Source organism: Martes martes (assembly GCF_963455335.1).
Source record: "Martes martes genome assembly, chromosome: 5".
NCBI classification, from domain to species: domain Eukaryota; kingdom Metazoa; phylum Chordata; class Mammalia; order Carnivora; family Mustelidae; genus Martes; species Martes martes.
This window is the reverse complement of record NC_137892.1, coordinates 76,499,684-76,527,206: the sequence shown is the minus strand read 5'-3', so window position 1 is coordinate 76,527,206 and position 27,523 is coordinate 76,499,684. Positions and strand designations below refer to the sequence as shown.

The window sequence follows — 27,523 nt, the reverse complement described above, 5'->3', positions numbered from 1 at the left end:
CTGAACTCTTGACACTTTCTCTCCAAACCATTATGCTGTTCTGCCATCTCTGAGCTTCAGTATTTCATCAGAAAATAATTTTTCACATTTTTTGGTGAAATTCCCATTTCTTCTTAAAATATTTTTCTATTTTTCAATTTTACTTTTTTTTTTTTTGAGAGTGAGCGAGCATGGGTGAGGTGGGATGGGGGAGGGGAGAGGGAGAAGGAGAGAATCTTAAGCCCCAACACAAGTCTGGATCTCACAACCCTGAGATCCTGACCTGAGCCAAAATCAAGACTGAGATGCTTAACTGATTGAGCCACCCAGGCACTCATATTTGATGATTTTTCAAATAACAGTAATCTGTGCTTCTCGTAACCAGTAAAATACCATACAAACACGAACAAAGGTAATTACCCCTTCCTTGAGTTCCTTTCTCTGAACAGTGAGAAATGTAGCTCTTACTATCATTAATATGTTTATTTATCTGAACAATACAAATGAATGTAACCAATCTCCCATCACCAATACCATCCCCATCCCCAACAAGAAAATTGCTTACCAGGCATGGGCTTTGATTTCTGCCTCCCCTAACACTCCTATCACCTGAGCTTGTCAGTCCCCACAGACTACCTCCTCAGCCTGCTCACTCTAATTCCAGCCTGTGTATGGAAGCCTGTGTATGGAAGCCTACCTAAAGACTTTAGGACTGAATTTTAAGGGAACTAAAAGGGGTTAAATGAAGAAAAGTAAGAGGGTAATATGGTAGGTAAACAAGGGTAGGGTGTGTGTGGAAGGAGGCAAGGTGTGCAAAAAAAGAGTTAACACAGCATGCCAGAGACTGCTATCCTTAGAAAGGCCTACTTGCAAGATTGGCCTTTGTCTCCTTCTGTGATTTCAGGAGGGTTCTCATCATTCCTGGATAAGAGTGGTTCACTGAGCCTCAACTATGTGGAGCCAACAAGGTGCTCTGTGATGAATACCTGCTGTCCTTCTGGGTGTCTGGAATTTTGGCACATGTTAAATACATGCATGCACATGCCAGAAATTCTGGTTCATGCTCTAAAAGAACAGATAAAGTCCTTCAGACAGAAGGGAAATGATATTTGAAAACTTGGGATATCAGGATTGAGGACAGAGCAACAGAAAAGATAAATATCTAGGCAAATAAAACTGACAAAGTATGCTTGATAGCTGAAAAAAAATGTATAACATTATCTGATGGGGTTTACAATGTATGTAAATGCAACATGTGAGACAACATATATGATGGAGAATAAAGAGTGATGAAGTTTCTATATGCCAAATGAAGCAGTAAAATATTGATTCTAGTGCTCGCTTCGGCAGCACATATACTAAAATATTGATTCTAAGCAGAGAATGAAAAGTTAAATGGATGTTTTATAATTCCTAGAGCAATCACCAAAAACAATTATATAACAAGATGTCACAAGAGATAAAATGGAATATTAAATAATGCTCAAATAATTCCCAAAAAAGCAGGAAAGGGGGAAAAATGTGGAGCAACCAGCACTCTCATCCCTCACTGGTGGGAATGTTAAGCTTCTAGAAAACTACCAGTTTCTAAAAAGTGAAACACAGGCTCTAGTCATTCCCCTGTTAGGCATGCAGCCAAGAGAAATAAAAGTACATTTCCACACAAAGACTCGTACATGAACATTCACAGCAACTTTATATGTAATTGCCCAAAACTGGAAACACTTAAATGCCATCAACAAGTGAATGGATAAATAAACTGTGATATATCCACAGAACACAGTATTTCTCAACAGTAAAAAAGAATCAAAAGGAGAAATTTCAAAATAATTACGCTGAATGAAAAGACCAGAAAAAGCATAATTTATACAAAATTCTGGAATATGCAAGTAATCTATGCTGACAGTAAGCAGAGGAGTGGTTTCCTGGAATAGAACAGCATGAAGCAGGGAAAGAAATAAAAAGAAGCATTACAAAAAGTTAGGATGCAATTTTTGGCTTATGGATATTAGTTATTTTGGTGGTGATGGCTTCAAAAGCATGTATGTATGTCAAAACCCATCCAACTGTTTACTTTAATTTAATGTGCAGTTTACTGTGTGTCAATTATACCTCAAGAAAGTTGTAAAAAAAAAAAAAAGGTAGGTAAGAATTGTAAACTTTGCACATCAGTGTTTATGCTTTTGCCCTTAATCATTGACAATGAAGAAATTGGGGTAAATTAGAGTAGACATCTTCCTGAAATAAAAAAGGACTGTGTAGTTGTTTAGTTAAGCAAAGACATCACTTAATGAGGGGAATCTTTAAAAAGAAACACTACCTTCAACACTTTATCTCAACTTAAATATATAAGCAATCCTCACTTTGCACAGTTTGCAAATGAAGCACAGAATGGAAGTTACCATGATTGAAATAACCAGACCCCCAAACAATATGTTTCAAAATTCAGTTGCCATGGTGTATTAATTGTGACTAATAGCACAAAGCACAAAGTTGGCTCCCAGCTTTTCAGTCCACAAATCACTACAAAAATAACATGAACATCATAACTCGTGAGCAATTTACATGACTACTTTCAAAGTCTGCAGGTGACTGGTTACTGTGGATTTGTTATTCAATTCATACAGAGACTGCAAAGTTCTGTGCTTCTGAGATAAACTTGTATGAAATTTTAGAAAAATGGATACTGAAAAGAGGGAACTGACCAACAAAATGGAAGTGCACCAAAAATAAGCTAAGTGATAATACTGGAAATAAAACTCAAATGGAATGTAAATGGAGTTACAGAAGAAATAGCTGACTGTGGAAATGTTGACACTGTGGCCATTTGAGACTCTCTAGAGAAAGACTGAGGAAATCAATGCAGGTGAGTGAACTTATCCAAATAAATGAGGAAAAGTGGTTGTGATGAGAAGGCTGAAGAGGTCTGAGAGGAAATGACACTGGCAAAAACGTTTACATTAAAAACTCTCAGAGATATTTCATGACACTGAAATGCAAAGGACAAAATGTTGGAATCTGATTCAGAAAGAATGATAATTAGCCAAAATATAGAAATATACTCAACTTGCATTAGAAGTTATACAATGAGAAGATCAGTGCCACTCAAACTACTCTTGATTTCAGATGGATTTTTCTTTAAACAAAGAAATAACTGAGTTTTCATTGTTTCTAATGTCTTCTATTACAGCGTACTAATATTAGCTTCACTATTTTTTCATTTCTTGCCTATTTTTATGACAGTAAAAGTTTACTGCTTTGAAGGGGCACGTGCACCCCAATGTTTATAGCAGCAATGTCCACAATAGCCAAACTATGGGAAGAGCATAGATGTCCATCAACAGATGAATGGATAAAGATGTTGTATATATACACAACGGAGTACTATGCAGCTATCAAAAAAAACCCCAAATCTTGCCGTATGCAATGACGTGTCTAGAACTAGAGGGTATTATACTAAGCAAAATAAGTCAATCAGAGAAAGACAATTATCATATGATCTCACTGATATGAAGAATTAGAGAAACAAGACAGAGGATCATAGGGAAAAATGAAAGATGAAACTAGAGAGGGAAACAAACCGTAAGAGACTCTTAATCTCAGGAAACAAACTAGGGTTGCTGGAAGGGAGGGGAGTGGGAGGGATGGAGTGGCTGGGTGATGGACATTGGGGAGGGTATGTGCTATGGTAAGTGCTGTGAATTGTGTAAGACTGATGAATCAAAGACCTGTATCCCTGAAACAAATAATATGTTAATAAACAATGTTAACAAGAAAAGTTTACTGTTTGACAAAGAAATTTTAAATATCACAGAACAATGGTAATTGTTCCCCATCCACTGATTATGCAAAGCAAGGACTATCAGAATATTTATATGCCAGTTGTTTGAAGTAGAGTTAAATATGCTGAATGGAATGCCACATCATCTTCTTTTACAAACCATACCCACAACTATATGTACTCTATGATTTTCAAAAATATGTTTTATTTGGGGATCTGGCGTGACTTAATCGGTTAAGTGTCCCACTCTTGATTTTGACTCAGGGTCATGAGACTGGGCTCTGTGTCAAGCTCTGCACTGAGCATAGACCCTGCTTAAGATTCTCTCCCTCTCTCTCTGCCCCTCCCCTGCTTGCAAGTGTGCATGTGTGTGTGTACTCTCTCAATAAATAAATAAATTAAAATTTAAAAATGTTTTATTATTAACTTATCATTTTAATTGAGTAAACATTTAAGGCATATGCAAAACAAATGACTATGGAATCTCAAGACATGCAATTGAATGTGGAATCTTTCTCAAGCAATGGTTGTCAGTCCTGGCCATACACTATTATCACCTATGGAGCTCTAAAGAAATTCCAGAATTAATTAATTAATTAATTAAATTTAATTCAGTTAAATCAGAATTTCTGGGGTTGCAACCTTGGCATGAATACTTTTTCCAAAGTATTTTTTCCAAATCACCTTAGGTGATTCCAATATTATGGCAAAGTTGAAACAAACTGTTCTTATTAATTTCCTCCAGTCTTTCATAATATGATTTTCTCAATAATACCTCATTAAAAGCACTTTATTTTAAACAATTTGTTTGGATCATTTAAAAAGTGGTCCATTTAGTTTAAGAATAACAATTCTTTTTGACTTTGTAGTTCATTAGTTCTTATTAAAATGGCATAATCAGAAAAATAAAACTGGCATTATCAGAATTAGGGACAAATACAGATTTTTGATAAGCATATAAAGAAACTGGTGGGAGGGATGCCTATGGGATTACTAGATTATAGGTTTTTAGTCACAAGTGTGAAGTATGCTGGGGGAAGCAGCATGTTTTACACGGGAAGTGAAATCCATTCACAGATGGATTAATCTGGTGACATTCTAAGGAGACATTCACTATTTCAAAACTGTACTTCTTCTAATGAAGATGTTTAGGTCATGGAATTTTAACAGAGTGATACTTAGCTGCATTGTCAGACAGAGGTCTATTTGGGATTAAAAGAATCTGGAGAAACCCAGTATTTTAGACCCTCAGTAGCTCACATGATTTAAATTATTACTGATATGATAAGACTTCTGAACTTACTAGGGAAAAACTAATGTTGCTTCTTTTCAAAAAAGTACAGCTATTTTCAGTAAAACTAAAGGTCTTACAGTCAAGTTCATTCACTTTCCAATGTTTAATTTGCTAATGCTAATGGAAGAACTGAAAACTACTTGGTGGAAACAAGCCAGATTATCAGAGGAGATTGATCAGTTTTGACAAACATACATTTTGAGTTTCCGAAATCACTATAAACTCTGGATATGTCTGTATGCTTTTATTAGAGTGGATCACTGAGCTGGATAGGAATTACTGTCAACTCTGCACTGAAAGGAGGTAGAGACAGAGGGCTAACTGTAGATGCAGCCCAAACATGTTTAAAATTGATCAAAATGTAGCTAAAAGATTGTTTACTTATTTAGTTGAAATTACATGTAATATCTGAAACATTTGTCCATTCTAAAAGCATAATACTAAATGTAAGTCTGATACAACATTTTAGAACACAAAATATCATGTAAATTGCTTGCCAAAAACAGGTAAAAGATTATTACAATGCATTACAATAATTTATTATTTTTGTCTGTTTTCAGCTGTGGTAGGGAACCTAGAAGGTGACTTCCATTGTCTCCGCCTCCTGGTAGTCACACCTGCAGGTAATTTCCTTTCCTTGTGTCCTTGAGTGTGGGCTAGACCCAATGACTCACTTCTCCTGAACAGAATACAACAAAACTGATGAGATACCATTTCTGAGATCAGATTATAAGGAATCTGGCTCACATCTTGCTTGCCCTTTCCTGCTCTCTTTCTTTCTTGCTTTGATGAAAGCCAGCTATCATGTTGCGATTTGAGAGGTCTATGTGAAAAATAACTGGAACTGAGGGAGACCTCTGGACCAAAGTCAGGGAAGAACTAAATCCTGTCCTGAGTGAGTTTGAAAGTGGATCCTTCCAGAGTCCAGTCTTGAAATGACTATAATCCCAGTCAATATCTTCATTGCAGCCTTCTGAGAGACTCTGAGCCAGAAGACCTAGCTAAGACACACACCGATTCCTGACCCCAACACTTGTGAGTTAATAAACCTTTTGTTGTTTTAAGCTAAGTTTTAGAGGGTACTTTGTTACCCTCTCACTGATAACTTATGCATGGGGTACTTTGTTACCCACCCACTGATAACTAATGCAGCAGGTAAGTCTTCTTTTGGGATATTAGAAAAAAATCATATCCATCAGTTTTTCAATAAGCAACTGTATTCTGCTTTTCTCTCCTTAAGTTTCTTTAAAAAGCCATCAGTGTTGGCAGTTCCTACTTCTTTTCCTGGCATTCTTCAACTCACTGAAATCTTACTTTATTCGCATGATTCTCCTGAAAATGCTCTTCCCAAGGCCATCAGTTTTCACACTGTTGGTTAAATATAATGCACACTTTTAGTTCCCTTTATTCCTATTTCTTGAATGCATGCTATTCACTCAACAGAAACTCTTCTGCATCTCCTTTCTCATGTCTCTTTTCTCAGAGGTCAAGACAATATACTAATAAGAAAATATGCACATAATACAATTTCAGTAGTAATAAATTGAACAGATAAGCAGAGTGATGGGATGGAGAACCACTAAGAGCAAGAACAGGGCTAGGCCCAGCAAACGACATATAAGGGCTTCCTCTTCTTTCAGGTTATGAGACATTTTGTTGCCCTGGTTTTGCTGCCACAGTTCATTTTTAGTCTCTTCTTCTTCCTAACTTTAAATGTTGATGTTTCTCAGATTTTTGGTCACTGAACTGCTTTTCTTACTCTACAAGTAATGCCTAGATGATCTCATCTCCACCTCACTTCATGGCATCTCACATTAAAGATATCTCAATTTCTTCTGAGCATTAAATATGTACACTCAACTTTGTCCTCCTCTTCACAGGTTCTCTGAAAGCAATATGGGAAGGGGTGCCTAGGTGGCTCAAGTCAGTTACGAATCTGATGTCAGTTCTGGTCATAATCTCAGGGTCCTGGGCTCCCCACTCACTGGGGAGTCTGTTTGTCCCTCTCCACCTGGCCCTCCCCCATGCTCCTGCTCTTTCTCTCTCAAATGGGTAGATAAAACCTTTAAAAAATTTTTTAAAGTAATATGGAAAAGTCAATATGGGCAAGTTACATTCACTCTGCTACATAAAAAGCACATACCTGGGAATCACTGTTGACTTTTTCCATTATTTACTAGAATCAACCAATTTACATGGCTGGTTGATTCTATTTCTTAAATAAATATATATATTTTGAAAGTCTTCACCATTTTCAACCCAACCGCCATTTCCCAGGCTTCCATCTGCTGTCTTCTGGACAACTGGAACAGTTACCTAACTTGACTCTCACTCTGACTCTCAACTTCAATCCATTCTCCAAGTAGATGACAAAATCCACTGTCACCTTCTTCTCATCTCCATACCTGTTTACCAACTACACAAGGATCTTCCTCACCTAGCGCCGGACTACATCTCCAGCTTCATCTCTTGTCAATGGTCCCCTTGTCTGCTCTAGGCATGGTAAACTTTGTTCAATTCCTGGCCAATGCTCTGCCCTTAACATAATGCTTGGCAAACAAATGCTCAGTAAATATATCGACTGAACGAATGAAGGAATCCTAGGAGAGTAGTTATTCCTTGGGGAGTGGGGAGGAAATGTAATGGGAGGGAAAAGGAGTAAGATAAAACTAAAGGATCTTCCCCAGAAGCCGCGTGTGCATACACCAGCCTACAGGTATGTAGAAGGCATCTTATTTTCGTAAGCGAAGAAATTAAAGTCTAGTTTGGTGAAAGTAAGGTGATAATAAGGCGGGAAAGTGGGAGGCAAGACTAACACAGAAATTGGTCCATATTTGAAATGGCCCGTTTGAGGGAAAAAAAAAAGGTTTTCTTTACCTCCGTGTGGACTCCGCTCTCCGGAGGCGAAGAGGGTCGTCCAAACCCGCCTGTCTCGCTAATAAAAACCCTAACATTCCGTTCCTTCACACTGGCCCGAAAACTGGACGCCGCCATGACAGAGCTCGGAGGCCGGGCTGTAACAGTGGAATCTCCTATTGGCCAAGCAACGTACCATCCGACCAATGGTGAACGCCGTTACTAGAAGGGCGTGAGGACGACGGAGTGGGTGGGCGGGGCCCGCGGCTGGCGAACGTTTGTGTTTCCGTCGTGGCGGATCCGGCTGCGATTTGTGCTTGAATCCCGGCCGACGGCATGGGTTGGTCTCAGAATTTGTTCCGCGCCTTATGGAGAGCGCTGTCAAAGGAAGCGAAGCAGCAAGTAGGCACAGACCAGTTTGGGAACAATTACTACTATGTCCCGGAATACAAGAACTGGAGAGGTGAGATGACAGCGAGAGGAGCGGTTGAGCGGTCAGTAAATAAGGGAAACGTGAGAGTGTCTCGTAAACTAACAGCGTGCGAGGGCTGGGATGTCACCTGGGGGGACAGCCCAAATTCATTCCCCCCTGTCTCCCCTTTACTCTGAGCTGAGCACTTGGAGCCGCGGCCCAGCCCGCAGTGTGCCCGTGGTTCGTGGGTTGCAGCGGCTAGGTGAGGTGTCACCGGCCGCTACCCGCGCGGGCGCCGCACCGCCCACGCAGCTCTCTCCTCCCGGGATCAAGAGCCCACCCGCTGACGACGCCCCGGCGCTGGTCCCGGCCACTAGGCGACCCAGAAAGGGACAAGTCTTCGGAGGTCTTTTTCCAGAGGGCCTTAGGAAGGCCGGGAAGCTGCTTTTCCTCCTCCTGCACCCTTCTTGGCGACCAGGCCGCCCTCCGCTTGCCTCTTTCCTGGTGTTGACCTTTTTCAGTAGCTATGGCGCTGGCCTCACGCGTCACCTTCGTCCAACTGTCAGAAGTGGAACTGTGCACACTGTGGAGAAAAGATCCTCACAAGGTTTTATGTTCCCTTTCCCATGAATTTGCACTCCAAAACCCCGTGGAGCTCACTTTAAGATCATTGCTCTAATAGTGGTGTTTCCTAGGGTTCATGCAAAGTAGTGGAGTTTGGGGAGTTAGGGGACGTTCCTTTCGTTTGAAATCACATCACGTAGCAGCCGTTATAACCTCTTCCATGTGGCTCCGTCATCTCAGTGCAGATCTCAGGCTTTGGGGTCAGAAGGGATTGGGTTAAAATTTCAGCCCTAAAACGTAGTAACTGAGGGAAAACTGACAAGGTATTTGTCCTCCCAAGTCTCAGTCTCCTCACTTGGAAGTTAGAAATGGTAACAATAGCAGTTATTGAGAAGCACTAAAGTCTTTCCAATATTGTGATCCATTCATTTCCGATAGCTCTCGTCAAAGAATTATTCCTTCCTTACTTAGAGCACGTGTAAAGTGTATTCATTGATTTATCACTCAAAATTGTTCTGCTTAGACTTTTTCTGTAACTTAATATCTAAACCTTGTTTCCCATTAAATGAGCTTATAAATTTTGTCAGGGTCGGGAATATGTCTTTTTTCCTTTTTTTTTTTCTTTTAAAGTCCACGAAGAACCTAGCAGGTTGATGGTGTTTCTTCACAAATTGCGACCAGAAGGAAAGATGTTTCTTTTCCATAAGTTGCCAGTAGCATTAAAAAATATGCAAAATGTCTGTTGCCTTTTTTATTGAAGTATAATTTACATACAGTAACACTTATCCTTTTTGGTGTGTGGTTTTATGATTTTTTTTTTCAAATGCATAGTCCTTTAACTATCACACAATCAGGATACCGAATGTTCCTTCATTCCCAAAGTTCCCTCTACCCCTTAGTAATTCATTCCCCTACCTGATAACCAGGCATTGGCAACCACTGATCTGTTTTAACTCCCTACATTTTGCCTTTTCCAGGATATCATATAAATGAAATTATGGAGGAGGTAGTCTTTCCAAGAAAGCTTATTTCAGACAGCGTAATGCAGTTAAGATTGATCCATGTGTCAGTAGTTGTTCCTTTTTATGGCTAAGTAGTAGTTTATTTATGGGTTTACCGCACTTTATCCATTCTCCAGGACTTTGGGTTGTTTCTAGATTTTGGTGATTATGAAGAAAGCTTCTATAAACATTCCCATGCAGGATTTTGTGTGAATCTTTTTCCACTTCTCTTGAGTAAATACCTAGGAGTAAGATTGTTGGGTTGTGTGCATATGTATATGACTTTGTAAGAAACTATCCCACTCTTTTCCACATTGGCTATATCATTTTGCATTCCTGCCAGCAATGTTAAAGAAAATTCTGGTTACACATCCTCACCAGCCCTTTGTATTGTCAGGTTTTTGTTTTGTTTTTATTGTTATTTTAGACATTCTATTAGTTGCATAGTAGTGTCTCATTGTGGTTTTGATTTTCATTTTCCTAATAACTGAGAATGTTGAGAATCTATTTATGTGCTTATTTGCCATCCCTAGATCTTTGGTGAAGTATCCCTTCAAATCTTTCGACCATTAAAAATAATTTTGGAGGGGCACCTGGGTGGCTCAGTGGGTTAGGCCTCTGCCTTCAGCTCAGGTCATGATCTCAGGGTCCTGGGATCGAGCCTCGCATCGGGCTCTCTGCTCGGCGAGGGGCCTGCTTCCTCACCTCTCTCTCTCTGCCTATTTGTGATCTCTCTCTGTCAAATAAATAAATAAAATCTTTAAAAAAAAAATAATTTTGGATCAACTTCCTTGTATCATTTCAGTGGAAATACATACAACATGATTGAAGAAAGATTTAAATTAACAAAACCATGTGTGTTCTAAAACAACATAATTTGTGAGTCAAAGGATATGTTGATCTTTAATCTTGTGATGATACCAAATGGTTTTCCAAAGTGATTATAAATTTCTACTTCTATCAGCTTAATATTTGGAATTCATGTACTCTTTGCTGTGAGAAAATGAGGCTTTTATTGATGATATAGGAGAATCATTGTATGCTGCTATATAACATATCTGTGTTACTCCATTTTTAGATAATTGAAGCCTGTGGCACAGACACATATTACAGTCTGTAAATACTGTCACACATTTCCTAAGCTTTCTGCTTTTTATAGGGGGGGAATGTCTTTCTTTGTTGCAATGCAAGTTTTCAAAAAATGAGTCGTCTAACTTTCTTATTTACTTGGTATGAAAGATGGTTTTTTGAATTGAGTTTTTTTGAATTGAATGAATTGTTAAGCATTTAACATCACCATTGAAGAGTATTTAAGAACTCTTCAGAGGAAATGACTTTTTCTTCTAATTCAGTTAATTAGTGTGGTGCCAGTCATTAAAGAACTACCATACTTTCCACATAGGATATTATTTAATGAGAGCAAAGATACTTATGCAATTTAAAATAAATCTCTGGAGTATTGTCCAGTCAGCTGAATTTAAGTTTAGAATTGATTGTTGAAATTTTAACTTAAAAAAAAAAAAACATATTGGCGTCTGAGAATAAGAAGATTGTGAAGATAACATTTGTTGGCGTTTTTAAGGAAAATTTGTTAATCAGCATATTATTATTATTGAAAGTTTGCTTGCTGTATGGAAGATTACTTAGTAAAGGATTTCCCAAATAAACTTTGTCTAGAACTTTCCTTTGGTATTGCACCCTTTTAATTTATAGTGCCTCCGAGTTTTTATCCATCTGGTTCCATTTATCTCATGTTTCAAAAGGAGTTCCCTTCCTAAGGTAAATTCTTGTATACTTAATTCTGACCAGAACCTCTTTGAACGTTATTTTATTATTTTCATCTTTATCTTTTGCACATTTATTAAACATCTGCACCCAGTTAACACTAACAAGTTTATTACTGAAAGATTATTTTGAGTTGTTAATTTCCTAATAGACGTTGTGAATGTCCAAATTTGGCAAGGAAGGTAAATATCATGCATAATTTGCAAAAAACAAGGCTTGGACTATTGTCTTTGGCTCTGGACACCACACTTCAGGAGAGATGATTGAAAATCTAGAGTGTCCAGACAGGAGTAGTTATGAAAATGAAAATTTCTAGAAATTATATCTATGACTATTAGCTGTGAATTTTGAGGAAATTTATCCTTTGAAGATAAGATTTAGGAGCAGCTTCAGATACTTGGAAGATTGTTGTATAGAAAAGGATTAGGTTCATCTCTGTAGCCCTTTAAATCAGAACTTAGGTCAGAGGGGAGATATTTACCTTTTTTGAAGAAACAACTTTCAGTCTATTACAGCCATGCTAGAAAAGGAAGAGAGTGCCTTATGTTTAATTATAACTGAGAGAATTTGGGGAGATAAGGAGCTGGATACATTTGATTAGCGCCTTGAATGATAAATACAATTTCAGAAAGAGTGGTTGAAGAGCATTCCCAGCCAGGGCTAGGAAGGGGTAGGAAATATTACAGAAATTAGAAGGTAGTCCCATGCTGGTAGGCCTCAGTGGAGAAGAGCTAGAGTAAGCTGTTTTACTGAGGGAATAGACAGGGTCATATACTAAATGGCCTTGAATACTCTAAGTTTCAAGTTTGTACTTTATTCTCTATCTGGTGGATAGCCGTTGAAAGGCTTGTGACATGATCAGAGCTATTAAATGACTCCGGAAGCCCTGTAGAAGGTGAGTTTAGAGGGGAGAGGGAGGAGCTGAAATACTATTTGGTGGGAGCATTGCTAGATTGACTGTGATTCTGGAAAGAGATCTTAGGAGACTCAAGTTTTGATTTAGCAAAACTTTTGAACTTGATAATTACTTAGACTGGTGGAAGGGGAAAGAAAAGATGAGAGGCCAAAGATGATTTTGTTTTTATTCTGGAGAGTCCGTAGATTGTGATGTACAGATTCCTGCAAATAAAGGCTGAAGAGGACAAATGCAAATAGAGACGTAGGCTTTAGGGTGGGTTGGTAAAAGAGTAAGTAGAATTTGTTATAATAGGGCAGTTGTAGAGTCAGGCAATTGTGTACTTGGATCTGCAGTTCCAAAGATGTTATTAAAATGCAGATTTGGAAGCCACCTTTATGTAGGTGATCCCTAAAACTTCAAACAAGTCTATTTGAATTGAAGCAGGGAGAGAGTAGTCGTAAAGATGAGATCAGGAGGCAGATATATAGGAACACTCATTTCAGGGGCTTCCCATTCAAGGAGGAATATATCCACACTACCTGGCTGACATTCATGACCTTTGAGTCCATCCTGAAAGTGATATTTGTTTATAATCTAATCTTTAGATCAATAATTTTGTAAGATGCATAGATATTCATGCTATTAGAACTCAAACCTGAAAGCTTACATGATTTTTACCAAGGAGCTGAATCAGGTAATAGTTATTTAATTTCCAACAATCAGAAAAGAAATAAAAATTGATTGAATGCAGCTATTTAGGAGTTGTATCTAGACTGTTACTTTTCATGATGCCGAGCTTCAAGTTGATGTTCCCAAAACAGAATTGGGTGGGGGCAAGACAGGGTTAGCAATGGATAGTAGGAATCTAGGGTAAGTGTTTCATCAAACATGATGGATAGATTTAGTTTTGGAATACATTTTTAAAAACTGTATAAACCCTCACTAGGGCTTTTTGCATAGTGAATTGTTTACACTAGGCTACTAGCCATGATTTTCAAATTGTCTTATTTTAATAATTATAAAATAAATCTATTCAAGTTCAACATTTTAATAGAAAGTCTTACATTCTAAAGGATTTTTTTTATTTTTTTCTCCACTTTTTAATGAAACATTATTTGTACACTTATGAGAATTGTGAGCAAAGAAAAATTTGTGCTAAAGTTTTCATAAAAACATTTACTGCCTGATTATATCTTGTATACTTTCTAATTTATATGGGTATATTTAGACTCACATGTATTTGGATTATCAGTGTGCCAAACACATTATTTATAATAACATTTCCTGAATTTTATATTTCAAGCTTTTGGCTAAAAAAAAGTCCTTTACATACAGAGTTCTCAAACACCTTTGAGAAGCCAAATTGGAAGAGGTATAGACTAAATTTTAAAAGTAATAATTTTAAATTGAGGTTTGTCGGTCTAAAATTGAATTTTATTTAAAATTGAAGGGTATTTTGTATCATTTCCTTGTGCTTCCTTTTTTTTAAAAAAAGGATGTTAAAGTAGTTTGATTCTACCTTTTGTTCGACCCAGAGAATCACTTCTGTTTTATTTATCCTTTTATTTATTTTTAACTATTGAATTAAATATTTCAGGCATAAAAAGTAGAGAAAATAAGGGGTACCTGGGTGGCTCAGTTAATTGAGTGTGTGGGACTCTTGGTTTGGTTTTGGCTTAGGTCTGTGATCTGAGGATCATGAGGTCTAGCCCTGTGTGGAGCTCCGTGCTCAGTGGGGAGTCGTCTGGGATTTTCTCCCTCTCCCTCCCTTTCTGCCCCTTCCCCTGTGCATATTCAGGCTCTCCTCTCTCTCAAATAAATAAATAAATAAATAAAATCTTTAAAAATAAAGGTAGGAGGCACTTCGGTGGCTCTGTTGGTTAAGCGTCTGCATTTCGCTCACGTCATGATCCCAGGGTCCTGGGATGGAGCCCTGCATCGGGCTCCATGATAAAACAAACTTCCATGTACCCATCGTTCTCTTTCACAGGTACCAGTTCATGGCTAAATTTTATTTTCTCCCTGGCTCTACTCATCTTTCCTCTTATTTTGAAACAAATACTAAATATGATGTCAGTTTACTTGTAAACCTCTTAGATTATGCCTCTGAAACACAAGGCTTCTCTTTTTAAATATGACAGTAATCATCATCTCGTATAGAAATCAACAATTCCTTAACATGATCAAATATCCTTTTTGTCACATTTCCTTGATTGTCCCTGGTCTTGTTGATTGATTGATTTGTTGACTTATTTTTGCAATTTGTATAAATTTATCTCCCAACAATCTTTATATTATAATTCCTAATATGTTTTTAAGTCTCTTGAAATTTGTAAGTTCTCTTTTTATGTTGAAATTACCCCCCCTTTCACACACAGAACCCTGCTTTTTGGGAGTGGATGTTGAAAAAAAGTAACTTTTTTTATTTAAATGGTGGCAGAATCCATTTATATTTGTCATAGTAAGTGATTTATTTAGCCTTACTTTAGTCATCTTATTTTTTATGCTTTCTGTTGGTTATGTTTTCTTATTCCTGACTACCCCCCTTAGATGACTTTTGCAACATATCCCTCATTTTACTTGAAAGTGATTGTACTAAGGGATACCTGTATGAATGCTATGTGCCTGTGGCTTCCCATAGGGCTCTGGTCAAATTCTTCTGGGAGAACTATACTCGTTACTCAGGATGCTTCACTTTTAGCCCCTGCTAGTAGAAATCTTAAGAATGCCAATAGCAAGTCAAATTTTCTTTTTGACCTTTGACTTTGATCTCAGGCCTGCTGCTTGCTTCTTTTTTAACCTTTTTTTTTTTTTTTTTTTTTTGCCCTGTGCTCTCAGGCCTGTTGTTCTAAGCTTGGGGTTCTGTCAGAATTTCTTTTTTGGGAACACCAGTAGAGATTCTTCCAGTGTGGCTTGTATGTCTGCTAGCTTATAAGCCAGTCAGCATTCCTAAATTTGCCTTCCAGCTCATCTTGTACCATTCATTAATTTCTCATGTAACAAATATTTATTCAGCACTGCTTTATACAAAACATACCTGTTTTATGTATTTCAGATCTATTTGCCTATTTTGATGATGCCCTTAGCTATTTTGCTGTATAGCTTCTTCCCCCACTTATATTTTGAAAGGTTAATGAGGTAAACCTAAGTCAATGGCTATTTTATTATTTTTTAAAGATTTTATTTATTTTTTTAAGATTTTATTTATTTATTTATTTATTTGACAGAGAGAGAGAGATCACAAGGAGGCAGAGAGGCAGGCAGAGAGAGAAGAGGGGAAGCAGGCTCCCTGCCAAGCAAAGAGCCCGATGTGGGGCTCGATTCCAGGACCCTGGGATCATGACCTGAGCTGAAAGCAGAGGCTTTAACCCACTGAGCCCCCTAGGCGCCCCAAAGATTTTATTTTTAAGCAATCTCTGCACCCAACGTGGAGCTGAGACCTACCACTCCAAGATCAAGAGTGGCACACTCCACCAACTAAGCCACCAGCCAGGTACTCCAATCAATGGCTATTTTTAAACTGAAGTTTTTTCCTCCATTTTGTTCTCAGTTTAGTGTAGCCTCCAGTCATTTTAGTAATGGTCACATTAATGATAACTACAATTCATCAAGTGCCAACTCTATTTCATGTCTTTACAACACCCATATAACTTGCGATTATTCTTTTTCAACATGAGGTGATTGTTTCATTTCTGAATACTTAAATAAGGTTCATGTATACATGCCTGGGTAGAGAGTAGGTACTCACAAAACAGCTGTTCAGTGAATTGAGATATTTATGGACCCAGAATTATAAAAACAACAACAAACCAAAAATTTTAAAACCACAGGAAATGATGAAGTTGTTTTACAAAATCTTAAAACAGGTGATTAAAGAATATATATTTTTCATTTATGATGAATGGCCAAATTATTCTTCATGGTCTAAAATGCTCTCATTAGAAATGAGACTATCTTTTCCATAACTTTCCTAATGCAGTTCCGGTTGGACTTAGCTTCGTCAGTGATCTTCCAAACATAGTTTTATTGCTAGCCTCAAACTTCTGGTATGATACCCAGTCTTATTTTTTTCCCTTAAGGGTGAATATATCATCATCTGATAATCCAAAACCTGTAACATCTACTGTTGCGTGTAATTACAGAGTTGGCTTGTTTTGATGATGTTGCCTGAACCTGTTTGTATTTAGTATTTAAATATACTAAAAACTGTAATGAGTTAGTATTTGGTTAAGATGCTTTTATTAAGAACCAGACAAATCACATGGTCAGAATTATTAAATAAGGTGTGTCTTGATTTTTGAGGATAATTGGAAGATCATGATACAGCTCTTTTATGTGATAGTCTAACATTTGGGAAATAATGAAAACATTTCAGATTTTTCCAGCAGGTGGCAGCATTGTTAAAATAATAGTAGGGTGCCAGTTTATTAAACATTTTTCTTTGAGCTGATTTGAAGGAAGCATCTTTTCTCTAAAATAATTGGATTGAGGGGCACCTGCATGGCTCAGTGGGTTAAGCGTCTTGACTCTTGGTTTCAGCTCAAGTCATAATCTCTGGGTCCTGGAATGGAGCCCTGTGTCTGGCTCTGCACTCAGTGGGGAGTCTGTTTGTCCCTCTCCTGCTTCTCCCCTATTCCCCCATAAATAAATAAGTAAATCTTTAAAAATAAACAATAAAATGATTGGATTTATATTTTTTCCTCTAAATAAACCCTGTACTACTGCTTTATAAACTGCTAACTCTTAAGACAAGAATTTTAAAATGACACTGTGGATTTTTCCTAGTCCATAATGAACAACGATATAAATGGCAATTATATTCTGAGGAATTGACCAAAAATTAAAAAAAAATACATATAATTTTTAGAATAGGAAGAGATATTCTGTCTTGAGTTGTTAGAGATCACAATGTAATCATTACCCTGGACATCAGCAAATTGATAGAAAACCCTAAAATGTTTTATGATATTAACTAAAATAAGCTTTTTATTTAGGGATATCTAGAAGAAGGTGAGCTTACTTTAAAATACCTTGCTGAATATAAAATAATAGTTATAAACTTTTTATATAGGTTGTCTCAGGGTAGTCTGAAGGTTGGGTTTTTAATGTTCTGATCTTTGTTTTAATATTTAACTCATTAATTATGTTTTCTTCTGAGATTATTTCAGTTGCTTACCAAATTCCCTACTTTTGTGTGTGTCTACATTCCATGTACTTGAACACTGAATTGTATTTTGGTGAACAGAAAATACCAACATTTTCCCTGTAGTCCTTGATTGCATTCCTGTCTCATACCAGTAGAACCACATGTGTGTCATACTTTCATCTACAAGAAGAACAGGGTGAAATGTCACAGTCCTACATGTCAATCCTTTATACTGGCTTTAAAATGAACGTAAGCATCCTTAGTCTTGAATTCTATCTTTCCCTGCCAGGGAAATACAGAATTTTTTTTTTTTTTGCCAAAATGGAAACTAATAAAGAAAGAGTGACTAGACTATGTTATATCTGTTTCTAAGTGAGGCTGAAAATACACAAGATAAAAGAATCATTTGTCCTCTTTTGCTTTGAAGATTTTGTGATTGCTTTACGTTAAGAATAATAATGGCAATAATGATAATTAATATCAAATACTATGGATTAGGCACTATTCCTAGCACTTGTCATGATTCACTGTCGTGGTGGAAGAATTACAACAAATAAGGAAAATAATATATCTTTTGTTGCTTTATCAAGGTTAGCGATGAACTCCATTTGTATTAACACATTTGTGCAAAACCCAGTTTCTCTGTGTCAGTATAAATCAGACAGAACTGTTAACTTTTCTTATTGAGGCCTCTTCTTTTTAAGAGTACTACTCACTTCAGCAATTCATTTCAGCTGCTATTTTAAAACTTTCTAAGTGTTTTTCTACAAGAATTAAAAAACTGAGTTGACATGCTTGCTTTTGAGAGTTGAAATTGAATGGGATTGGATAGAGAATTCTCTTCAGAATCAGAGTGCGGACTTCATTATATAACTGTTAGAATAAATTTCCATTTTTAAAAAATGGCTTAGGAGTATATATAATTTTTTTAAAATTAGTTCTGTAATTTTAACATAGAAGAAGCTTTTTCTTTCATCTTTATTGCCTTTGAGGTGACTGGTACCTCCATCTTGTGGTCCAAATGACAAATTACACCCTTTGCAGAGATTCTAATTAAACTTTTTCCACCCTCTCAGCTGAATATATCATTTAAAGTTATTTAATTTTTGTGCCTTGTTTATTAAAAGCATAAAAGCATAACTTTTTTTCAAGCTTTTATTTAAATTCCAGTTAGTTAACAGATAGTGTAATACTGGTTTCAGAAGTAGAATTTAGTGATTACAGATAAAACACAGCGCTTATCACAACCAGTGCCCTCTGTAACACTCATCACCCACCTCCCCTTTAGCAACCTTCAGTTCATTCTCTATAGTTAGGAGTCTCATGGTTTGTCCCCCTCTCTGTTTTTATCTTATTTTATTTTTCTTTCCCTTCCCCTACATTCATCTGTTTTGTTTCTTAAATTCCAAATATGAGTGAGATCATATGGTATTTATCTTTCTCTGGTGAACTTACTTCACTTAGCATAATTCTCTCTAGCTCCATTTATAGGATTGCAAATGGCAAGATTTCATTCTTTTTTATGGCTGAGTAATGTTCCTGTGTGTGTGTGTGTCTGTACACACACACCACATCTTCTTTATCCATTCATCAGTAGATGGATATTTGGGCTCTTTCCATAATTTGGCTATTGTTGATAATGCTGCTATAGACGTTAGGGTGCATGTATCCCTTCAAATTAGTGTTTTTATATCCTTTGGCTAAATACCTAGTAGTGCAATTGCTGAGTCGTTAGGTAGTTCTACTTTTAACTTTTTGAGGAACCTCCATGCTGTTTTCCAGAGTGGCTGCACCAGTTTGCAGTCCCACCAACAGTGTAAGAGGATTCCCCTTTCTCTGCATCCTCACCAACATCTGTTGTTTCCTATGTTGCTAATTTTAGCCATTCTGACAGATGTGAGATGGTATCTCATTGTAGTTTTGATTTGTATTTCCCTGATGGGGAGTGATGTTGAGCAACGTGTCTGTCAGCCATCTGGAAAAATTTTTCTTTGGAAAAATGTCTACACATCTCTTCTACCCATTTTTTAACTGGATTATTTTGGGGGGGTGTTGAGTTTGCTACGTGCTTTATAGATTTTTGGATATAAACCTTTTATCAGATACGCCATTTGCAAATATCTTCTCCCATTCCAAAGGTTGCCTTCTAGTTTTGTTGACTGTTTCCTTCGCTGTCCAAAAGCTTCTTATCTTGATGCAGTTCCAGTAGTTCATTTTTGCTTTTGTTTCCTTTGGTTCTGGAGATGTATCTAGTAAGAAGTTGCTACAGCCAATGTCAAAGAGGTTGCTGTCTATGTTCTCCTCCAGGATTTTAGTGGCTTCCTCTCTCAAATTTAGGTCTTTCATCCGTTTTGAACTTATTTTTGTGAGTCGTGTAAGAAAGTAGTCCAGTTTCATTCTTTTGCATGTTGCTGTCCAGTTTTTCCAACACCATTTGTTAAAAAGACTGTCTTTTCTCCATTGGATATTCTTTCCTGCTTTGTCAGAGATTAGTTGACCATATAATTGTGGATTCAATTCTGGGTTTTCTAATATGTACTGTTGATCTATATGTCTGTTTTTCTGTCAGTACCATACTGTCTTGATCACTACCACTTTGTAATATAACTTGGAATCATGATGCCTCCACCTTTGCTTTTCTTTTTCAAGATTGCTTTGGCTAGTCAGGGTCTCTTCTTCCATACAAATTTTAGGATTATTTGTTCTGGCTCTGTGAAAAATGCTGGTATTATTTTGATAGGGATTGCATTGAATGTATAAATTACTTTGGGTATTATTGACATTCTAATAACATTTGTTCTTCTAACCCATGAACATAGAATGTTTTTCCATTTGTTTATGTCATCTTCAATTATTTTCATAAGTGTTTTATGGTTTTCAGAGTGCAGATATTTTGCCTCTTTGGATAGGCTTATTTCTAGGTATCATACTGGTTTTGGTGCAGTTGTAAATGGAATTGATTCCTGATCTCTAGTTCTGCTTCTTTGTATTGGTGTACAGAAATGCCACAGATTTATGTACATTGATTTCATATCCTGCAACCTTACTGAATTTGTGTATTAGTTCTAGCAATTTTTTGGTGGACTCTTTCAGGTTTTCTATATAGAGTATCATGTCTTCTGCTAAGAGTGAAAGTTTGACTTCTTCCTTGTTGATTTGAATGTGTTTTATTTCTTTATGTTTTCTGGTTGCTGAGGCTAAGACTTCCTGTCTTTTTCCTGACTGTAGAGAAAAAGCCCTTAGTTTTTCCCCATTGAAATGATATTAGCTGTGGGCTTTCCATATATAGCCTTTATGATGTTGAGGTATGTTTCCTCTATCCTTACTTTGTTGAGGATTTTTTATCATGAATTGATGTTGTACTTTGTCAAATGCTTTTTCTTCATCTATCAAGAGCATCATATGGTTCTTATTCTTCTTTTATTAATGTGGTATATCATGTTGATTGATTTGCAAATATTGAATCACCCTTGCAACCCAGGAATAATCCCATTTGATCGTGGTGAATAATTCTTTTAATATACTGTTGTGTTTGACTTGCTAATATTTTGTTGAGAATTTTTGCATCCATGTTCATCTGGGATATTGGCTTGTAGTTCTCTTTTTTAATGGAGACTTTGGTTTTGGAATCAGGGTAATGCTGACCTCATAGAATGAGTTTAGATGGTTTCCTTCTATTTCTATTTTTTGGAATAGTTTGAGAAAAATAGGTATTAACTCTTCTTTAAATGTTTGATAGAATTCCCCTGTGAAGTCATCTGGCCCTGGACTTTGGTTTGTTGGGAGAGTTTTTATTTTCTTTGCCAGTTATTGGTGTTCAAGTTTTCTATTCTCGTTTCAGTTTGGGTAGTTTAGATACTTCTAGAAATTATCCATTTTCTTCCAGATTGTCCAATTTGTTGGTATATAATTTTTCATAATATTCCTTTATAATTTTTTGTATTTCTGTGGTGTTGGTTATTTTTCCCCTCTCATTTGTGATTTTATTTATATGGGTCCTTTCTCTTTCCTTTTTGATTAGTCTGGATAGGGGTTTACCAGTTGTATTAATCTTTTTACAAGAACCAGCTCCTGGTTTTGTTGATCGGTTCTACTATTTTTTTTTTTAGTTTCTGTATCATTTATTTCTATTCTAATCTTTATTACTTCCCTTCTGCTGGCCTTAGGCTTTGTTTATTCTAATTTTTCTAGCTCCTTTAGGTGTAAGGTTACATTGTTTATTTGAGATATTTTTTGCTTCTTGAGGTAGGCCTGTATTGCTATATACTTCCCTCTTTGGACTGCTTTTGCTGCATCCCAAAGGTTTTGGACCATTGTCTTTTCATTTTCATTTGTTTCCATGTATTTTTTTATTTCTTCTTTAATTTTCTGGCTGACCTATTCATTCTGTAGTAGCATGTTCTTTAACCTCCATGTATTTGTGAGCTTTCCAAATTTTTTCTTATGGTTGACTACAAGTTTAATAGCTTTGTGGTCATAAAATATGCATGCTATGATCTCAATCTTTTTGTACTTGTTGAGGCCTGATTTGTGACCTAGTATGTGATCTATTCTGGAGAATGTCACATGTGTACTTGAAAAGAATGTATTGTGCTGCTTTAGGATGAAATGTTCCAAATATATTTGTTAAGTCCATGTGGTGTAGTGTGTCATTCAAAGCCATTGTTTCCTTGTTGATTTTTTTGCTCAGATAATCTGTCCATTGATGTTAGTGTGGTGTTGAAGTCCCCTACTATTATTGTATTGTTGTCAGTGAGTTCCTAAAAGCTTAACTCTTATTAAACAGGTATTGATCCAGTCTTCCCTCTAGGGCTTTGCTCTGAAAAATATTTTCTCTCCTCTCCACATGATTTCCATCTTTCTCTTTATTTTCTTTTCACTGTTAAGAAGGACAGAAGGCACTCAAAAGAGACCACTTGAAGTGACCTGTTTAAGAATGAAGTGTTGTAGGTAAAGAGCTCTTATGATGGTGATGGTGGTAGTGTGTGTAGGTATGGGAAAATTTTGATTAGCCCTTTATGTTGAAAAATCAAACCTAAAATCTTCAGCAAAATTTACTATATAATTTCAGCGGTAAGCTAATTAATGGAATTGATAATTCATCAAATACTGATTTTTTAAAAGATTTTATTTATTTATTTGACACAGAGATCACAAGTAGGCAGAGAGGCAGACAGAGAGAGGAGGAAGCAGGCTCCCTGAGGAGCAGAGAGCCCAATGTGGGGCTCGATCCCAGGACCCTGAGATCATGACCTGAGCCGAAGGCAGAGGCTTTAACCCACTGAGGCACCCAGGCGCCCCCAAATACTGATTTTTAACAAAGTTTTTCTGACAATATTCTAATAGCACATTATGATAGCCTTCATTTCACATTTGTCTCTCCCAGAAGGATTAAGGAAAGTATTCTTTTTGCAAAATTTGAGGTCTTAATCAAATTTTCTAATGGATTTTTATTAATCTTTGATTGATATTCATTATCTTTTGAATCACCTTTCATGTTTTAGTCCTTATTAGTGTATCTCAGCTACCTCAATTAGAAATTAGTTATTTTTTTGTGATCTTACCTTACTTTCATAGACTTCATGAAGCTGTTTCAAGATTTGCAGTTTTACTTTGCATTCAACTAATGCCATATTTGTAAACACAGGAAAATTAGAGAAATCAGCATATAAGTAAAGAGGTTGCCTCGGAGAGTGAGTAGAAATTAAAATATTGAGTAGATATTTAAAAGTGAACCAATGAGGTCATATGATAATCGTCTTTCTCTGATTGACTGATGTGAGGAATTTGAGAAGTAAGACAGAGGATTACAGGGGAAGGGAGGGAAAAATGAAACAAGATGAAACCAGAGAGGGAGACAGACCATAAGAGACTGTTAATCTCAGCAAACGAACTGAGGGATGCTGGAATGGAGGTGGTGGGAGGGATGGGGTGGCTGGGCGATGGACACTGGGGAGGGTACATGCTCTGGTGAGCACTGTGAATTGTGTAAGACTGATGAATTACACACCTGTACCCCTGAAACAAATAATACATTGTATATTAATTTAAAAAGTGAACCAATATTATAAGTTTATATAGTGAATATTTTTATTTATGTTGAAACAATTGCTTTCCTTCATATACTAGAAGCTGCAGTTACTCTGTTAATTAATATATAATCAGTGAGGAACTCTGGGACTTAAATACTTCTGCAGATTTGCTTTCCACTCACAGGCAAGATTTTTGAAAATATAGTCAATGTACTTCTTGTAACTAATCTAGAATTCACTGTTTTCTAAGTATTTAACTTTGTACTTTCTTCCCCCCACTGTGTTATAGGTGATCACTTTTGTAGCCGTTTCCCTGACTCTTTGTTTTTCTGGACAGTGTCCAGATTGTATCAGGTATTCAGGAAAGCGAGTTTATCCATTAGACTGACAGTTATTGAATACCTACTGTGGCAGGCACAAGTTCTAGCCTTTAGAGATGTATCACTGAATTGAATACTAAAAAATCCATTCCCTTGATTTTACATTGTAGTTAAGGGCATTAGATGACAAAAACATATATAATAAGCAAATTACATAATTGTTCTAGTGTGGTAAGTGCCTAGGGAAAAAGAAAAAGTAAATTAGAGTAAAGGAATCAGGAGTACTGGAGGTAGGGAGTGGGTTGAAATTTTAAATGGAATGGTTAGGTACTTTATTGAGAAGGTAACATTTCTTTTTAAGATTTTATTTTTATTTATTTGAGAGAGAGAACACAATATCACAGAGGGAGAGGGAGAAACAGACTGCCCGCTGAGCGGAGAGCCCCTTCAGGAGGCTTGATCCCAGGACCCCAAGATCATGGCACAAGCCAAAGCAGGCGCTTAACCAACTGAGTCACCCAGGCGTCCCATGAGAAAGTAACATATTAACAAAACACTTGATTGGAGGGAGTGAGGAAGGTAGTCAAGTGGCTATCTGTAGCAGCAGCATACTGGTCAGACGGAGTAGCAGTGTAGATTAGCTTCTACTCTGAATGAAGTGGTGGGAGGGGTTTATCCTCCGCACTTAAATTGATACCTAACATAGACTAGGTATTTCATTAGTATCTGGTAAATTGAAGGAAATAGACTATACAGGGGTAGACTTTGGCTTACCTTATCTCATTTCCTTTCTCGCACTGCTTCTGCTGCTTCTCTTTCTTAAGCAGCAGCAGAATAAAGAGAAACGTTGTCCCTTTGAGAATATAAAAGCCCTTGAGATGGTTTCACTTTATATCTAAAAGATTTCCTTGTCATTTTACCTCTAAAATTTGATTTTCTTTTTTTAAGATGTTATTTCTGAGGCCTCCCTTTTGGCATCTGAAATGAACCTACATTTAGTGACTGTTCTCAGCAATGCCTCTTTTTTTTTCCTCTTCTTTTCTGGCTTTTTTTTTTTTTTTTTTTTTTTGGAAATCAGATATATTGTTCTAAGCCTCTGTGCTGTATCTAGGGAGGCAGATGGTTTAAGAGGAGGAGAAATGGACAATACATCAAACCTAGGACCTCTTTCTGCACTTTCATCCTTCTTTTTAATAGTTATTGAACATTATCTGTGTGCTAGCTGTATGTGCATCATTTTTAAATTAATGGACTTTATTTTTTAGAAATACCGTTTTCACAAATCACTGAATAAAATATTTTAAGTACTTTAGTTAATGATCAAGATCACAATAAATAAAATAGTATAATTTAATTAAATACAGGCATTTTTAAATTGAAAATACTTTCTCCAAAATATTGGAGATCAGTATATATTGTGACTGAAGGTCAGAAGTAAAATTATGAGCCATTGAGAAGATAGTGTAGAAATTGAGTATTTAAATTTTATGTACAGTTTAACTTTTAAAAAATAACCAAGTTTTATCAAAGCTGAAATACATGCAAAACAATTCAAATCTGTAGTAAAACATATACAGATACATATGTGCTTTTATTAAGCAGACTTTCTCGGGTAATTATAGTTTGTTAATTACATGAATTATGGACTAATGCCATTCAAATGATATTTAGAATACTTCATTGGTAGGCATTTTTCTCACATGTATTTTCTGTATTTCCCAAAGTACTCTTGCCCTCACGACTTATTTTGACCACTCAACAATCTGTGCAAAACAGTGGCTGCTGGTAAAATAACGTACTCATCTCTAAACCCATTTTTATTGGAGATACCTTATATTTTTCCTTCATGACTCTTATATAAGTGTTTTTTCCCCACTGAATCTTAGATTCACTTGCTTGATCTCTAAATTTTCCACATGAAAGCGTTGACTTTGCATTTGTAGTTTTCCAAAGAGCAAATTTTTTAAAAACCTAGCATTAAAATAAAGTAAAAATAATCTAGCCTAATTTATGTTAGAAAGTATTTTTAATTTAAATAATTCCTGGATTTTCTTTCATTTCTTTGTTAAACACTGAAAGTTACTCCGGTAGGAAATTGGAGTTAAAATGGTTTGTTTTTTTTTTAAGATTTTATTTATTTATTCAACAGAGACAGATATCACAAGTAGGCAGAGAGGCAGGCAGAGAGAGAGTGGGAAGCAGGCTCCCCACTGAGCAGAGAGGCCGATATGGGCCTCGATCCCAGGACCCTGAGATCATGACCTGAGCTGAAGGCAGAGGCTTAACCCACTGAGCCACCCAGGCGCCACGGAATTAAAATGTTTTTATTCTGATTTTATTGTGTCATCAAAACCACATGAGCAGGGACACCTAGGTGGTTCAGTGGGTTAAAGCCTCTGCCTTCGGCTTGGGTCATGGTCCCAGGGTCCTGGGATCAAGCCCCGCATCGGGCTCCCTGCTCGGTGGGCAGCTTGCTTCCCCACCGCCCCCCCCCCACCTGCCTCTCTGTCTACGTGTGATCTCTGTCTGTCAAATAAATAAATAAAATCTTTAAAAAAACAAACAAACGCATGAGCAGCTTAAGTAAGAAACATAAAGAAATCATTAAGTCATTTAAAATTTTAACCTTGTTTGTGTCTATGTGTGTATGTGTGTCTAACTTTAAGACACAGTTATTTCCTTCCAGATATGAATTGTAAGCGAGGGCCTTTTCAATGGCTACTTTTATTCATTTATGGATGAAGCAACTGGGGTCTGAAATATTGTTACTGGCCCACAGCTCCTAAGACCTCAAGCTGTATTTTTCCAAAGTAGTTTAACAAAAATGATCCCTAAACTAATTTTGTAGTCTGGTAACTTTTTATTAGTATGTACCACACAATAAATACTTCACTGTCGGGACGCCTGGGTGGCTCAGTTGGTTAAGCGGCTGCCTTCGGCTCAGGTCATGATCCCAGCGTCCTGGGATCGAGTCCCGCATCGGGCTCCTTGCTCAGCAGGGAGCCTGCTTCTCCCTCTGCCTCTGCCTGCCACTCTGTCTGCCTGTGTTCACTCTCTCTGACAAATAAATAAAATAAAATCTAAAAAAAAAAAAAATACTTCACTGTCTATACCAATTAAACTTATTTTAGTGCTACCATGTATATATATGTATTTATAAAACATATTTATATGTGAAATATAAATATATATAAATTTATATTGTATATACACATGTGCACATACTCCACATGTCTGCAAATTTACAGCTTTTTATCCTTCTTTTGAAAATAATCTCCTTTTTATCAGAACCAAGTCAAGCTTTACAGCTAGTTCACAAAAATATGAAAGCAGCAAGGTTTTATGATGGAAGTGTAGCCCAATACTGTGTTAACTGTGTGGCACATGTTCATCAGCACAAAGGATTGGTGATTGCAGTATAGTTTCCTATCAATCTCTTTTGAAACTCATCAAAA

At 36.7% G+C, this 27,523-nt stretch overlaps 2 protein-coding genes across 3 annotated transcripts in view; one reads left to right on the top strand and one right to left on the bottom strand.

Annotated features, from left to right (window-relative positions):
- The window catches only part of ERCC8 (ERCC excision repair 8, CSA ubiquitin ligase complex subunit), a 61,916-nt gene extending 53,854 nt beyond the window's left edge, over positions 1–8,062 (bottom strand). Inside the window, exon 1 of one of the 2 annotated variants that reach the window (XM_080803356.1) lies at positions 7,932–8,062. In XM_080803356.1, coding sequence (XP_080659482.1) covers positions 7,932–8,008 — 77 coding nt within the window. In that variant the 5' untranslated portion in view covers positions 8,009–8,062. The remainder of the gene's footprint in view (positions 1–7,931) is intronic. The other variant, XM_080803357.1, reaches the window with a different exon arrangement.
- A 91-nt stretch (positions 8,063–8,153) lies between these two features.
- The window catches only part of NDUFAF2 (NADH:ubiquinone oxidoreductase complex assembly factor 2), a 157,286-nt gene continuing 137,916 nt past the window's right edge, over positions 8,154–27,523 (top strand). The window contains exon 1 of the mRNA XM_080803707.1: positions 8,154–8,373. Coding sequence (XP_080659833.1) covers positions 8,247–8,373 — 127 coding nt within the window. The 5' untranslated portion in view covers positions 8,154–8,246. The remainder of the gene's footprint in view (positions 8,374–27,523) is intronic.